General features: G+C 34.0%; 1 protein-coding gene across 7 annotated transcripts in view; it reads left to right on the top strand.

The window, feature by feature from the left end:
- MINDY2 (MINDY lysine 48 deubiquitinase 2) overlaps positions 1–17,785 on the top strand; it is an 83,502-nt gene that overhangs the window by 26,970 nt on the left and 38,747 nt on the right. For 6 of the 7 annotated variants that reach the window (XR_009606692.3, XR_013556310.2, XR_009606691.3 and 3 more), the window contains exons 3-5: positions 2,177–2,241; positions 7,263–7,421; positions 17,642–17,744. Coding sequence is in view for 3 of the 7 variants with exons in the window: in XM_060621063.3 (XP_060477046.1) it covers positions 2,177–2,241; positions 7,263–7,421; positions 17,642–17,744 (327 nt within the window). In the remaining 4 variants the exon portion in view is untranslated. The remainder of the gene's footprint in view (positions 1–2,176; positions 2,242–7,262; positions 7,422–17,641; positions 17,745–17,785) is intronic. The other variant, XM_060621064.3, reaches the window with a different exon arrangement.

Here is a 17,785-nt window from a genome sequence, read left to right as displayed (position 1 = left end):
CACTCTTTTTTTTTTTTCTTTAAAGATTTTATTTTTAAATAATCTCTACATCCAGTTTGGGGCTCAAACCCACAACAGCAGATCAAGAGTTGCATGCTCCACTGACTGAGCCAGCCGGGTGCCCCAAAACACCACTCTTTTTTTTTTTTTTTTTTTTTTTTTTTTTTTTTAGGTTTATTTAGTTATTTGAGAGAGACAGACAGCATGAGCGGGCAAGGGGCAGAGAAAGGATGAGAGAATCCCAAGCAGGCTCCATGCTGCCAGTGCAAAGCCTGATGTGGGGCTCAAACTCACAAAACCATGAGATCATGATCTAAGCCAAACCAAGAGTCAGACACTTAACCGACTGAGCCACCCAGGCACCCCAAAAGAGCATTCTTAAGAGATTATTTAGATAAATAAATCTCCCTTAGAAACTCCAACTCAGCCTTTTAAAAATATCTGATTCTTTTATTACAAATTTACCTGAAAATATATCTATTGCTGCATAACACATCATCCCTAAATTTACTGGTTTAATAATGAATATAAATTAACAGTGTCTTTTGGTCAGGAATCTGGGCATGCGTAGCTGAGTACTGACTCAAGGTTGCTCATGAGGTTACAGTCAAGGTGTCAGCTGCGGCTGTAGTCTCATTCTTAGGCCTAACTCAGGAGGATCTGTTTTCAAGATTACTCACATTGTTGATGGTAGGACTGAGTTGGTCACAGGTGGTTGGACTGAGGTCCTCAGTTCCTCACTAACTGTAGCCAGAGGCCTTCTTTTGTTCTATGCCATGTGGGCCTCTCCATAAGGCAATTCAGAACACAGCATCTGGCTTTCATCAGAGTGAGCAAGTGGGAGAGCATCATGACAAAACCACAATATTGAGTATTCTAATTTCAGAAGATCCATACTCAAGGTAAGGGGATTATACAAAGGTGTGAATACCACGAGACAGGAATTATTGAGGTCCATCTAAGAAGCTGCCTACCTTACCTAGGCTATTCTTCTCTTCTGCAGAAACCTTTCCTGGCCTCAGGAAAAGAGGAGTTGTGTCTCTGAGTCTTTCACAATAATTATTCTACTCTTAGCACCTACTTTTTTTTTTCAATCTATTATAGCATATTCAGGATCATTTAATATTGAATTCTAGAATGTTCTGCATCCTGACTCCACTAAAGTTTTATTTATTTATTTATTTGTTTGTTTGTTTATTGTTTTTAATGTTTTGTTTATTTTTATTTTTATTTATTTGTTTTTATTTGTTTTTTGTTTTTATTTATTTTTGAGAGAAAGAGACAGAGTGTGAGTGGGGGAGAGGCAGAGAGAGGGAGACACAGAATACAAAGCAGGCTTCAGGCTCTGAGCTGTCAGCACAGAGCCCGATGTGGGGCTTGAACTTCTAGACCAAGAGATCATGACCTGAGCTGAAGTCAGACGCTTAACTGACTGAGCCACCCAGGACCCCCAATGTTTTATTTTTTAGAGAGAGAGAGAGACATTGAGTGTGAGTAGGGGAGGAGCAAAGAGAGGGAGACACAGAATCTGAAGCAGGCTCCAGTCTCTGAGCTGTCAGCTCTCTTCTCTCTCTGCCACTCCCTCTGTTTACGTATGTGCTCTCTCTCAAAAAATAAATAAACTTTAAACATTTTATATAAAAAAAATTAATGCATATATTAAAATGGTGTTACATGGATTAAAAGGTGCCACATATACTAAAAGTCATACATATATTAAAAAGGTGAAACCAGGGAAGGGGAAGAAGGCGGTAACAAATAAAAATACATATTTAAAAATATGTCAATTTTTCAAGTGTAAAAAATATTTTGTGTACTTCTTAGAATGGCAAACATTTAAAAGACTGATAACACCCATTCTTAAAAAAGTAATGAGGTAATAGTTTATATTGTTGATAACAGTGAAACTTGGCACAACCTTTTAGAGCTTTATTATAGTGACACAGAAAAATGCTCAAATATATTGTAAAGTGGAAGGAAAAATTTCAAAAGTATTATAGTATGTGCATTGAAAAAAACATTTGAGACTATAGCAAATAGTTAACTTTGATTTTCTCTGTGTAGAACTGGGGGTCAATTTTATGTCACTTATTTCTACAATTATTATTAAAATCTATTAGCTTTTTAATGAAAAAGTAATATTTTCAACAGGCAACTTCACATTTTCTTTTTACAGGAGATTACATGCTTGATGCAAAGCCAAAAGAAATTTCAGAAATTCAACGTTTAAACTATGAGCAGGTAATAGACATAAGTTTTGTTATATTCAGATGTGCAATTTTTAACTTATGGTTGTATTCATTGGTCTCTGTCAGTGTTTTTTTGTTTTTTGTTTTTTGTTTTTTACAATCCTTTAAAAATGTAAAAAGCATTGTTAGCTGACAGCCAGTTTTGGCCCATAGGCCTACTTTGCTGCTGTTTTATATGAACATATATGCCATATGGAATGAAACATAGATATTATTCTACAGACCTATGTAGAATGATAACTTGGTATTTTTCTTGAAAAATTCACTTTCAAGTGAATTTGTCTTTGATTCATCTTTCCTCATTTTATCTGTATTTTATAATTTAGTTATATTTGGGAGGAATTTGAGTAAATGATGTCATTGGTGTGTCATTAGGACAAAATCTGCAATTCTGTAGTTTCAGTGTGTCCACATTTCTTGCATGTTCTTTAGAGATTCTGTTTTATAAAATAGGAGAAGCTCAAAACTATTGGAGCTGGAAGAAAGCAAGCAGAACTTCATTTTCTTCAGTATCCCTCTTCTGTTTGACAATAGAAGGCAAGAAAGAATCAGGTTCTTCTAGAGGAAGGAAGGATCAGCCAAGGAAGAAATAGACATCATTGGAACCTTTATGTTTACTTTCAAAGCAACCTTTCTAACATATTTTCACTGGTATCAAATTGACAAAAAGGAAGCAAAATTCATTGCAGTATTGCAAAACTTGAATTTGAATGGTGAGATCATCTAGTCCTAATAGAATTGAAGAGCCTACATATTGCATTACTTCACCCTGTAAGGTAGGAAATCTATAGCTAAAGCCAAATTGGTATGCTAAGTCATTTAAATTCTTTTGGAGTTTGTAGTTTAAAGGAATGGTTTCCAAACATTTTTCATGGTAGAAACCTCTTTTCAAATGAAATTTCATGCTAACCTCCAATATATAAAAGCGGTAAATGACATTTTGTAAGTATAAAGTGGTAAGATTCAATTTATATTATTTATCAAATGTATAGAATTTCTTATTAAGTCAGTGAAGCTATTTGGATTAATTCAAAACTTGAAATTAGGAATTACAATTGTAGTTATATATCATCCTCAACATTCATTTTACTTCTCTTGCACAGTCTTGAGAAAATCTTGATTAACGTGTGTTTGCCAGTGGTATCAGCATTTTGTTTTTTCAAGTCCATCTTGCAGTCTCAGGAGACACTTCCATTAAGGTGATCTAGACTCTTGGAAAATGATTGGAATTAAAGTTTTGTTTCAAAGCTGAAACAATATCTAACAACCACATACATTTCTTGTGAGAACTACATATTAGATGAAAAATACCCTGCATTTAAGATAAACTCTTAAACTATTTATATTATGATTATATTACCATTAGTTTTGAGAACAGCATGTACCAAGCTGATAAGGCTGAGTCTGAGCTCCTGTTTAATGTTCCACAGGTGTGATTGAATAATCTTTTTTGTATAATTTTATGTGAGCAAAAATGTTTAAGCCTATATTTGAGAGACACCAATGTAAGGCTGAAATCTTCCTAATTAAAACTTCTTTATCACAAGTAGTAACATAAATAAAAAGCATACTTTTTCCAGTTTTGCTTAATGATAGATACACTGACAACACAAGAAAGTACTCTGTGTGTGTGTGTGTGTGTGTGTGTGTGTGTGTGTGTGTGTGTTTGTATGTGTGTATGACAGGTTTTTAAATGACTACAAGTATATTTTTAAAATACGTGTTAAATTTAAAATATTTCACCATGTCAGAAGTACCTTTGTGAAAAATTCTAAAAAAAAAACAACAAAAAACAGAACACTTTAACCACTGGCTTAAAGGAACCAATGGTAATCCTTCCTTGTGATGTAAGCAACCATCCCAAGGATTTATATTATTACCATAATTCGGATTTAGGAACAAAATGGCAATATACTTACCCTTTTTAGTTCTTTGTTTACGAATGTTCATTTTTTATCAGTGTTACTAATCTTTATGGAGATTATCAAATGGTGTCTATTTAGTTATTTTAATACTACATAATTTATAAAGAAATACAGAAGGTGTATAAAAGTGTAGGCATGAGCCCAGTAACTAAAGGAAATTGGGTGACTGGCAATCAAGAATTTAACAAATATAGATGAAAAATCAGTAGTAGTAGAACTATAATCCTACAATTGCTCACTGTTATTACTATTTTTTTAGATTCATCATTGCTATGATGAAAGTTTTACAACACTGAAGGGAGAAAATGTGAGCTGATTATTTTCAAGGTTTCAACTTTGGGGAAAGTTGAAAAAATATATTGTTTTGGAAGAACATAGTTATTAGGAAAAGGTGAAAAAGCCAGACTATATAACAGTGTTATTCTGTTATAAATTCTTCATTGATAAGTTTGAAACATTTGAGTAATTTTTGTTTTCAGTCCATACAGTCTCTTTGAATGGAATTTTATGTTATTTGGTAAAACAGAATTCTGTTCTTATGACCTAATTTATCTTTTTCAGATTTCAGAGAGAGTCCCTAGTTTTAATATAAAAGGATTCTTTTTAATGTTTGTTTATTTTTGAAAGAGAGAAAGTGAGGGGGAAGAGGGAGAGGGGGACAGAGGATCTGAGGTGGGCCCTTTGCTGACAACAGAACCCTGCAGGGGGGCTGAATCCACAAACTGTGAGACCATGACCAGAGCCGAAGTCAGATGTTGAACCAACAGAGCCACCCAGGCACCCCTATAAAAGGTTTTATTTCAAGTTCACCTTTTCTACTATAAGGCCCCCAGTAGGCCATAGTCTTCTATTTTCTATCTTCCATATATAGCACAGTGTCTGATTAACAGTAGGGGTTCAGTAAAATTATAGTAAATTGTATATGTTGGAGAAGTTTTTTGTTTCATCAGATATATCCTCTGTAAGTACAATTATATTTAATATATTAAAATTGTTTAGAAAAACATGTTTTAAAATATTCAATATAGATAATATGATTATATTTACAGAAAAAACAGATGTGGACAGAATGACTTCTTAATTTGGCCAGCAATATTTGTAATCTGTCTTTTTATGTCTTTCTCTGACTTCATCTCTCACTACTTTCTACTTAATTATTTTTGTTCTAGCCATTCAAGACTCCTTGCTATTACATGGACACAAATACCGAACTCATTCCCTGCATCACTTTTTGCACTAGTGTCTTATTTTGTCTGGAATGCTTTTTTTTTTTCCCCCTCAGAGCTTCCCAGGACTCACTCATTTTTGAGAGAGAGAGGGACAGAGCATGAGCGGGAGAGGAGCAGAGAGAGAGAGGTAGACACAGAATCCAGAGCAGGCTTCAGGCTACGAGCTGTCAGTACAGAGTCCCACATGGGGCTCAAGTCCACAAACTGTGAGATCATGACCTGAGCCAAAGTTGGATGCTCAACCTGAGCCACCCAGGCACCCCTATTTAAGTGTCATTTTTAAAGAGCTCCCCTGCCTTTTTAAAGTAGTTTACAGCAAAATTGAGTGGAAAGAACACAGTTGCTATATACGTCTTGTCCCTCCTTCCCTCCTCTACACGTACACAACCTTCCCCCACTATCAACATCCATTCACTGATGCATTGTTATAATTGATGAACCTATACTGACTCAAAATATCACACAAAGTCCATAGTTCACATTAGGGTTCATTCTGGTTAAACATTCTGTGTGTTTTGACAAATGTGTAATATGACATGTGTCCACCATTTTAGTATCATATAGAGTAGTTTTTATTGCCCTAAAAATCTTCTGTGCTCTGCCTATACATCTCTCCCTCTTCCTAACCCCTGGCAATCACTGATCTTTCCTACTGTCTCCATTGTTTTGCCTTTCTCACAATATCATTTGGATTCATGTATGTAGCCATTTTAGATTGGTCTCTTTCACTTAGTAATGTACATTTAAATTTCCTCTATGTCTTTTCATGGCTTGATGGCTCATTTTTAATTGTGATTAAAAAAACAATATAAAATTTAGTCCCTTAACATTTTTAAGTGTATAATTTAGCAGTGTTAACTATATTCACATTGATAACAGATCTCTAGAACATTTCATCCTGTAAAACTATGAAACTCTAAACCCATTGAACAACTCCCCAGCTCTCTCTTTGTCCGTCCCCTGACAACCACCATTCTACTTTCTGTTTCCAGAATTTTGACTACTATAGATATTTCCTATAAGTGGAATCACATAGTATTTGTCCTTTTGTGATGGCTTTTTTCAGTCAGCATAATGTCCTCGTTTCATCCATATTGTAGCATGTGATAGGATTTCCTTCTTTTTTTTTTTTTTAAGGCTGAATAATATTCTATTGTATGTATATACCACAATGTCTCCATCCATTTATCTGTCAGTGGACATTTGGGCTGTTTCTACCTCTTGACTATTGTAAATAATGCTATAATGAACCTGGGGGGTGCAAGTATTTCTTCGTTGGAGAGGGAAGAGACACACTATTTATTACTCCCTCCCCTACTTTTTTAATGAAGTATCCACTCCTTATGTATCCTTTTTCTGCTCTTATCACTTAAAAAAATAGATCACACTGACATCATATTTGAAGAATATGCTTTTTCTCTTTTGGAAAAGAAAACAAAAGGGGTAGATGGCTGGGGTTTGGATGTATACCCAAAAGTGGGAGACCTTTGACTAGAAACTTTGTCTTTAGTCTTCCTGGTCTAAAATAGGCCCCTCATCCCTGTCAGTCTGTGTGTCCTTTCCCTGCTCAATTTTTATTAAATACTTGACATTATGTATGTATGTCTGTCTCTCAAAGTAGAATATTAGTTATATGAAATCAGGAACTTTGTTTTATTCGCTGTTATCTCTTTAGAACTTAGGTTAGTGCCTGGTACATCATAGGTACTTAATAAAAATTGGTTGAAGGGATGAATAAATTGGATAAAATGGAAAATTAGAAGTAAATGTGCCTGCATTTAAATATCTTTGCTATTGTTGTTGTCATTGTCATTGTGGTTTGATTTTTCTCATCTTTACCTTCTCCTTTCTATTTTCAGAATATGAGTGATGCTATGGCAATCTTGCACAAACTACAGACAGGCTTGGATGTAAATGTAAAATTCACTGGTGTTCGAGTGTTTGAATATACACCAGAATGCATAGTATTTGATCTTCTTGATATTCCTTTGTACCATGGGTGGTTAGTGGACCCACAGGTAAGTAGAAAAATGTTAAATATATAAACACAAATGTAGTAAAAATTTATTGATTTGAAAAATTAATCAGATTTATATGTTCTAATTATTATATTTTTGTGATTTTACCTGAAATTAGCCAAATTGTGAGGTTAAGGGCACTGTCCTCTGGACTACTAAATCTGTCCAAGACTACTGACTATAACTTCAAGGAGTTAGGAGTCAACTACAAAGTTGAGTCTATATTCTCACCAGCAGTTCTTATTTTCTGTCGTTTGGATTATAGTCATACTGATAGGTGTAAAGTTATATCTCATTGTGGATTTGTTTGTATTTTTATGGCTAATGATGTTGAGTATCTTTTCATGTGCTTACTGGCCATTTGTATATCTTCTTAGGAGAAATAGCTGCAGATCCCTTGCCTATTTTTATTTATGTTACGTTACGTTACGTTACGTTACGTTACGTTACGTTACGTTATTTATTTATTTTGGGAGAGAGAAGAAGGGAGACAGAGAATCCCAAGCAGGCTCTGCACGTTCAACGTAGAGCCTGATGTGGGGCTTGAACTCACAAACCATGATATCGTGACCTAAGCCAATATCAAGAGTTGGGCAGTTAACCAACTGAGCCACCCAGGTGTCCCCTCCCTGCCCATTTTTAATTGGGCTATTTGTCTTTTTGTTACTGAGCTGCAAGAGTTCTTTATGTATTTTAGGTATAAGTCTCTTATTAGATACATGGTTTGTGTATTTTCTCCCATTCTGTAGTTTGTTTGTTTGTTTATTTATTTATTTATTTATTTATTTATTTAGGGAGAGATAGAGCAAGGGAGGGGCAGAGAGAGAGAATTCCAAGGAGGCTCCATGCTGTCAGTGCGGAGCCCAATATGGGGTTCAAACCTACCAACCATGAGATCATGACCTGAGCCGAAATCAAGAGCCATCCAGGCGCTTCTGTCTTTTTACTTTCTTGATGGTGTTCTTGAAGCACAAAAGTTTTTAATTTTGATAAAGGCCAATTTATTTTGTTTGTTTTGTTGCTTATGCTTTCAGTGTCCTAAGAAGGTTTTGCCTAACCCAAAGTCACAAAGATTTACTCCTGTAACTTCTTCTAAGAGTTTTATAGTTTCACTGCTTATATTTAGGAATATGATCAATTTTGAGTAATTTTTATATATAGCTTTAGGAAGAATCCAGTTTTATTCTTTTGCACATGGCTATTCAGTTGTCCTAGTACTATTTGTTGTACTCTTTGTAAAAAGATTATTCTTTCCCCCATTGAATTGTCTTGGTACTCAGAGTGATCTTTGTAAAATAACCCTCCTCTTGAATAAAATATAAAATCCTTACTAGAGTTTTTATGATATGCTGCTTGACCTAGGTTCTGCCTACCTGTCCAACCTTCCCTCATATAATACTCCCATTTTTTAAATTTTTATTTATTTTTTTTACTAGTCTTTCAGTAACACTAACTGCCTTTCTGTTCTTCAGACATATCAAGCTCATTTCTATTTCAGGTTTGTGTGCTAGCTGATTGCCTACTGTGGAACATTGTTCTACTACTCTAACACATTGTTCTCCCAGATCTTCATGTTTCTGGTACTTCATTAGTCAGATCTTAGGTGAAGTATCACCTTGTTAAAGAGGCCTTTCCTGGGGGGCGCCTGGGTGCCTCAGTCTGTTAAGCATCAGCTCTTGATTTTGGCGCAGGTCATGATCTCACAGTTCATGAGTTCAGGTCCCACACTGGGCTCCACACTGACAGCATGGAGCCTGCTTGGGATTCTCTCTCTCCCTCTCTCTTCCTCCACCTTGTTCATGCTCTCTCTCATTGTCTCAAAATGAATAAATAAAACTTTTAAAAAAATTTTAATTAAAAATAAATACTAAAAAAGAGGCCCTTTCTGACAACTTATTGAAATTAGTCACCCTTCTTTTCTTGTCATTTACTCTCCCATGAGCCTCTTTGATTTGATTTTCTTTACCACTTAATATTATCTGGAATTTTATTTATTTATTTTTCTTTTTTCTTTTTTTAAGTAGGCTTCACACCCAATGTGGAGCCAGCCCATTGCAGGACTTGAACTTACCACTGTGAGATCAAAACGTGAACTGAGATCAAGAGTCAGATGCTTAACCAACCGAGCCACACAGGCGCCCCTATTTATTTCTTTACTTGATTGACTCTCATCTCCTACTAGAATGTTTTATGAGGGCTGGGATCTTATATCCCATTGGATAGAACAGTGCTTGGCACATAGTAGGTTCTTAGTAAATATTGGTTGATAGTATGAAGCATGCATACATATCTGCACGCACTAACCACAATGATGGAGAGATCACAGTAGCAAGTTTCTTCATCTCTGTCCATTGGTAAAAGCAACTGGTAGTCTAGGCAAGGAAAGTATGGCTTATTATAAACAGGGTGTCTGTATCTTTATGGCATTCTGTCTCTGAGAACATCACTGGAAAGTCTAACCTTGTGCAACATTTTACATATTCAAGGTGAGCCATGCTGGATCCTGGCAGATGATAGTGCCAGATTGCCTAGGTTCTTGAGGAAAATGAGCTGACAGCCTGAGAAACTTAAGCCTGAATTCTTAAAAATTGTACTCAGATCATCTCTCTGACTATATGTGTAGCTATATATTGCCTGGTAGACTGTTGAATTCATATGCTTAAAGAAAAGCATATACTCAAATGTAGGACTGAAATTGTTCATCAGACTTTTCTGGTATAAACAGTGGTTTTCAAACTCTTGGAAGGGCCTGAGGACTGTGATTTTTATCTGTTTTACTTAATTGTGACAGAGTGATTCTGCTACTGAGAAAGAAAAAAGAACAAGGCAGCAGTTTGAAACCTCTAGGTCTGTATGAAATCTCTCTCAGAATTGGTTGGTTCTTTGTATTCTGATTATGCATTATGCAAATAATTATCTCACAAATAAATATCAGCAGTTCTCTGGATGGTAGGCACCAGAGTCACCTACCGAGAGGGTATGTCTCCATTATTAATTGATAACTAACTCTTGAAGAGCAACATTTGGAAGCCAGATGATAGTGGAAATGATATACTGAGTGTGCTGAAAGAAGACAAATGCTAATCTGTAATCCTGTTCCCAGAAAAATTATCTTTGAAGAATCATTTTGTAGATTAATTAAATTAAGAGCTTGTTGGGGGCCCCTGGCTGGCTCAGTCAGTAGAGCATGTGACTTTTGGTCTCGGGGTTGTAAGTTCAAGCCCCACACTGGGTGTACAGATTACTTAAAATTTTTTTTTTTAAATCATTTAAAAAAAAAAAAAGCTTCTTGGCAATAGACCATCATTAGTAGAAAGTCTAAACACGGATTTTATAAAGAGGGAAAGTGATCTCAGAGGGAAAAGTGAATGAAGAGAAAATAAAATGATAAACATGTGGATAAATATAAATGTGGGCTGTATCAAATATAACATTATCTTTTGGGATTTTAAAAAAAGCATTAGCATATGTAAACATAGTAACATAAGTTGGGAGGAAGGTAGGTAAAGTATTCTAAGGGCCTAGAATTGTTCAAGAAGAGAATATTAACTTTGGCTTTGTAGGATTAGATGTTACAGTTTCTGTAACTTTTTTGTCCAATGTGGTAGCCAAGTGTGACTATTTAAATTTAATTAAAAATTTATTTTCTGAGTTGCACTAGTTACATTTCAGCCACTCAGTAGTAACCTGTGGCTAGTGGATATCTTATTGAGAAACACAGATTTGGAATATTTCCATTATTACAGAATGTGCTATTCGATAATGCTCTTTTAGCGTAACTATGAAAAGAATAGAAAACATAGTGGGTAACTTCTAGATTAGTAGAAGAGAGAAAATTTAATCTAAAAAGAAGGAGGAAAGAAAAGGTAAAGGAATGTTGAACTGATGGAACAAAGAGAATAGATTTAATAAATTCAAATATATAAATAGATACAGTAAGTATAAATAGGACTAAATCCTCTAGTTAAAAGTGATTCTATGTAGTTTGTTATTTACAAGAGACATAAAAAACAGATTGCAAGTAAAAAGAGGGGGGAAAATTAGATTTATATGTATCTGGAGACACCTAGAAAGTAAATACCTAATTGATTGTTCATTCCTTGGACCCATGGGAACTGTCAGAAAAGGATAAAGGTCAGTTTTTGACCAAAAAAAAAAAAAGAAAAAATTGTATGCACCTAATCACATAATCTCAAAGTACATAAAGCAAAATTTAACAGAATTGTAAATAGCAATAGATCACCATACTGGAAAATGTTAATATATCTTTCTCTGTAATTGATAGAAGCAGAAAAGAAAACCTAATTAATGCATATTTTTAAAAAGAATTAATAACTTTTTTATTTTTGAATAATGTCAGATTTATAGGAAATTTGCAAAAATGATTTTCACCCCATTTTTCCTAATCTTATGTGACCTTGGTACATGTGTCAAAACTTAATTTTGGTACATTACTATTAACTATATTATAGTCTTCATTCACACTTCACCAATTTATTTTATTGTTTTTTAAAATTTTTATTTAAATTCCAGTTAGCATACAGTGTAATATTAGTTTCTGGTGTGCAGTATAACGATTTACCATGTCCATGTATCACCCAATGCTCCTCACAATGCATGCATTCCTTAATCCCCATCAACTAGTTAACCCGTCCCCCCACCAACGTCCCCTCTGGTTACCATCAGTGTGTTTTCTATAATTAGGAGTCTGTTTCTTAGTTTGCCTCTCGCTTCTTTTTTGTTTCCCCGTATGCTCATTTGTTTTGTTTCTTAAATTCCACAGATGCGTGAAATCATATGGTATTTGTCTTTCCCTGACTGGCTTATTTCACTTAGCATTATACTGTGTAGCTCTATCCATGTCATTGCAAATGGCAAGATTTCTTATTTTATGGCTGAGTAATATTCTATTGTATATATTTACCACATCTTCTTTATCTGTTCATCAATTGATGGACACTTGGGCTGTTTCCCTATTTTGGCTATTGTGTAGATAATGCTGCTATAAACATCAGGGTTCATGTATCCCTTTGAATTAACATTTTTGTATTCTTTGGATAAATACCTAGTAGTGCAGTTGGTGGCTTGTAGGGTAGTTCTCTATTTTTAACTTTTTGAGGAACCCCCATACTGTTTTCCAGAGTGGCTGCATCAGGAATGCAAATAGTACAAGAGGGTTCCCCTTTCTCCACATCCTTGCCAACACCTGTTGTTTCTTGTGTAGTTGAGTTTAGCTATTCGGACAGGTGTGAGGTGATAACTCATTGTAGTTTTGATTTGCATTTCCCTGATAACGAGTGATGGTGAGCATGTTTTCATGTGTCTGTTGGCCATATGTATGTCTTTGGAAGAATGTCTCTTCATGTCTTCTGCCCATTTTTTATTTGCATTTTTGGGGTATTGAGTTTTATAACTTCTTTATATATTTTGGATACGAACCCTTTATCAGATATGTTATTTACAAATATCTTTTCCCATTCTGTAGGTTGCCTTTTAGTTTTGTTGAGTGTTTCCTTCACTGTGGAAGGAAGAGTTTGGTTTTGCTTACCCTTCCCTTGCCTCAGGAGACCTATCTAGAAAGAAGTGGCTATGGCTACGGCTGATGTTCAAGAGGTTACTGCCTTTGTTCTCCCCTAGGATTTTTATGGTTTCAGGTCTCACACACTTCACCCATTTTTCTCCTAATTTGTGTTGTTGATGTTCCATAATATAGGATATTACATTGCATTTAATCATCATATCTTCCTAGTCTCCTCTTGTCCGTGATACTTTCTCCTGTTTTTTTCTTGAACCTGATTATACATTACTTATATACATTCATGAAATTTACAAAAACTGACCTACTACAGGGCTATAAAGCAAGTTTCCACAAATTTTTAAGGATTGAAATTATATAGAATATAAAATATCCTCTAATCACAGTGCAGTTAAGCTAGAAATCAGTAGAAAAACAATAGAAATTGTTTGGGTTCAAAGAATCATAATGAAACTTAGAGTATGTTTTAAACTGTATAATAACTAAATCCATATTTTTAAAGCCCTAAATTAATATATTAATGAATAAGAAAAGATTAAAAGCTTATTTTTTTTAATTTTTTTTATTATTATTTTTTTTAACGTTTATTTATTTTTGAGACAGAGAGAGACAGAGCATGAACGGGGGAGGGGCAGAGAGAGGGAGACACAGAATCTGAAACAGGCTCCAGGCTCTGAGCGGTCAGCACAGAGCCCGACGCGGGGCTCGAACTCACCGACTGTGAGATCATGACCTGAGCTGAAGCCGGCCGCTCAACCGACTGAGCCACCCAGGTGCCCCAAAAGCTTATTAACTTAATAAGCTGTATATCCACTTTAAGAGCAGAAAGTATTAAAATAGAGGGTAAATATATAATAAAGTAGATTAACAAAGCTAAAATTCTTCAAATAAATACTCTTCAAAAAGAATTTTAAGATGACAAACAGAAGTTGGTGCCTGACTGGCTCATTTGGGAGAGCACGTGACTTTTGATCTTGGGGTTGTGAGTTCAAGCCCCATGTTGGGTGTGGAAATTACTTAAAAATAAAATCTTTAAAAACAAATACATAAAGTAACAAACAGAAACCGAAATTTTAAAAATATGTCATTTAAATAGCATAAGTTTCTAAGAATAAATCTTACAAAAAGATGTGCAAGACCTGTGTATGGACAATTATAAATTTGAGAGAAATTAGAGACCTATGTGAATGTAGGTTTTTATTCTTGGATTTTAGATTTTAAGGCAATTTATACAGATGTCCTTTTTGTCTAAAGTAGTTTAGTTTCAGTATAACCCCAAACAAAATCCCATCAGATTTATGGGGAGTAGTTGTGGAAGGAGACAAGTGGAGTCTACAATTTATATGGAAATGCAAAGGGCCAGGAATAGAAAATGTGATATTCTTGAAGCAGAACATGCAGGGAGGACTTGGTCTTCCAGATAGGAAATATTTTAAATATTGTAATTAAGAATTGGACCAATGACAGAGAATAGAGAAGCCAAAAAGACTATACATATATAGATAAATAAGCACTGTAGAGCAAAAGGGAAAGGCAGCCCTTACAATAAAAGGTGCTAAGGCAATTAGATAGCCATTAGATTAGATAGCCTAATTAGCCAGTTAGGTAGCCAATTCAGATTTCTAATTAGATAGCCAATTAGAAAAGAATGAAATTGTTTCTCCCAACTCACGGAATAAAATTCTGTTCCATATGCATTGATGTTTAACTGTCAAAGCTAAAACTGCAAATTTGAGAGTATGTTTCTGACCTTAATACGAAAAGATTTCTAAAACAAATACATTAATCATGAAGAACATTGGTAAACATGACTACATTAAAATTGAGAACTTGTGATTATTTAAAGAAATCCTAAAGAAAATGTAAAAGCAAGTCATTGAGTAGAAGATGATTATAACTTATAAAATAAATAAAGGGCTAACATGCAGAATGTATAAAGAGCTCCTACAAGTAAATATTTTTTAAGGTATTTATAAGCTATATATCCACTCTAAGAGCGGAAAATATTAAAATATAAAGTAAATATACAATAAAGATTAACAAAGCTAAAATTCTTCAGATAAACTTTCTTCAAAAAGAATTTTAAGATGACAAACAGAAGGGGGTGTATGGCTGGCTCATTCAGTAGAGCACATGACTTTTGATCCAATTTAAAAAAAAAAAAAGCAAATGACTTGAACAGGCACTTGACAAGAATGGATATCCAAAAAAGTAGTAAACATATGAACTAGTCATCAGGGAAATGCAAAATAAAACCAAAATAAGATACCACTATACAGGCATTAGAACGGTTAATATTTATGTCTTACAGTGCTAAATGTTGGAGAAGATTTAAAATGTAGAGAATTCTCATTTCCCACTGATGAAAATATAAATTGACTTTCTACTTTGGAAAGCAGTTTGGAGTTCTCTAGTAAAGTTGAGGATAAGCATAACCTAAGACTTAGCAATTTGATAAGACATATTCCCTGGAGAAACTCTTTATGTGTAGAACAGGATAAATGTGTAAGAATATTCATAGCAGTATTATTTGTTAGCCTGAAAGTGAAAGCAATTTAGATAGCTATCAAAAGATGAATGATAAAAAATTATGGTATATCCATACTGTGGAATACTAAACATTGAAAATGAACAAAGAACAGCTGCATACCACTATATATAGCTACCTAGCATATAACATATTTGTTTATTTGGTTTATTGTCTTGTTTATTTGGTTTATTGTCTTTAGAATGTAAACTTTATGAAAGCATAGACCATCTCTTTTGTACACTGCTGAGTCTGCAGTTTCTCTAACAGCATGTAATACATAATAGTGCATAAAAGCCTCCCAAATGAATTAATTGAATAAAATACTAACATAGAGGGGCGCTTCGGTGGCTCAGTCAATAAAGCTTCCTACTTTGGCTCAGGTCATGATCTTGCAGTTCGTGAGTTCCAGCCCCATGTCAGGCTCTGTGCTGACCACTTTCGGATTCTTTGTCTCCTCTCTGCCCCTGGCCCTCATGCATGCTCTCTTTCTTTCTCTCTCTCAAAAGTATATAAACATTAAAAAAAAAAATGTAGAGATTCTGCCTATGAAAACTTGAAATCTTTGTATTGTTTATTGCTGGTCTATAGCAATATAATTGATTTTTGTATATTGATTTTGTATTTATTATAGATGTATTTTTTTAGATTCTTTAAGATCGGAAATTCAGATTCTTTGGAAAGACTTAATGAAGTTGAGTCACTAAAAAAAATTGCTGTAAACAGTAAAAGTGTTAAGAAAAATAATGAAAATCTAAAGGAATTTTGCCCTCAAATTGCTTCTTAAGGGTCTAGGTTTTCACTTTAAATCGAAACTGGAAGTCTCATTCTTTTGTGTTGTTTACATAGAATCATAACCAAAAGATCTGCTTTCAAAGAAAAGGCCTTATTTGGCTCTGCATTAAAAGATTAAGAAGTGAATACTTTGCGTATTTTAACATAAAATGTGTAAGATATGTATATATAACAATTTTCACAGTTTCCTGCTTTGACTTTTTTCAATTAACTGCTCTTCTCAACAGTTATCCCACAATGGTTCAGAGGCTTTTTCCACCCTAGAATTTTGCAGGAACAAAGAAATCATAGCCTAGAGCAGTTGTTCCTAAACTTTGCTATGCAGAAATTGAATGAAAACTTAGACAACTGAGAAGAGAAGCAACTTGAGTCTGGAATTCTTTTAGATCTTTTTAACAAGCTCCCCAGTTTGAGAACCATTGTCCAGAGCATTACTTGTACACTTGTACACTTATATGTGAAGACTTGTGGTGTTCAAAGAGTAAGTATTTAAGAAGGATCATTTGGATATAGAAAGAAAACATTGGCCCTCTTATTTTATGTCAACGTATTTATATTTGTTTTATTATGTATATGTATTATATATATATATATATATATATATATATATCAATACAGTAGTACATGTAAATTGTTTATAAGTAAGTATATTTTACAGATGGGATGGCAATCAAAACAAGTTGTTTAGCCACCAGAAACCTATTTTTCTTCAGTAGTCAAAGCAAAGTATAATGGAAGGAGAGTAGAGATGCCCAGTTTTATTCTCCTATAGCTTAAACTTTACATTTACTTTTCTACTAGACTGCCAAAGACAAAGAGTTTAAGTAAGACTCATGAGGCAAATGCTGTCCCTGATTAATATAATATTAACTTTTCTTCAGGAAAATGACAGTTGTATCTACTCATATCTCCACTATACTTTGCTATGAACTAAATAATAAATAAAATGGGAAAATTTTGTGAATCCCATAAATTAATATCTTCAGATTTGCCTTGTTTTAAATGCAAAATATTAATTTTTTAGGAAAAAAACCCTGAAATTTTCTTATTTTTCCTCCTGAAATAGTTTGCTTTTTATTTTAATCACTTAAATGCATCTTTACAACTTAAGAAATAAAGTTGCATGTAATAATCCCATTTCATTATTTTTTGTATAATTGAAATATAGCTAAGCAATATTTTTCATAATATGTTATAGTGAGATGTAAACAAAATTAGAAACTCTTGGGTGTTGATTTTTTTAATAAGTAATACTTTTATACTTAATATAATATTAGAATAAAACCCTAAAGAATGATAGGGGTTTCTTTGTTATTGTTTTTAATCTTATTGTGATTAGTGAGACAGTCATTTGTTTTCTAGATTGATGACATTGTAAAAGCTGTTGGTAACTGCAGCTACAACCAGCTAGTGGAGAAGATCATCTCTTGTAAGCAGTCAGACAATAGTGAGCTGGTTAGTGAAGGTGGGTGAGTGCTGCTATTATCTGACATATTCTTGGCAAAA

The sequence above is a fragment of the Panthera onca genome, chromosome B3 (genome assembly GCF_046562875.1).
Source record: "Panthera onca isolate mPanOnc1 chromosome B3, mPanOnc1 haplotype 2, whole genome shotgun sequence".
Taxonomy (NCBI): domain Eukaryota; kingdom Metazoa; phylum Chordata; class Mammalia; order Carnivora; family Felidae; genus Panthera; species Panthera onca.
This window is presented reverse-complemented; position numbering and strand designations above follow the sequence as displayed.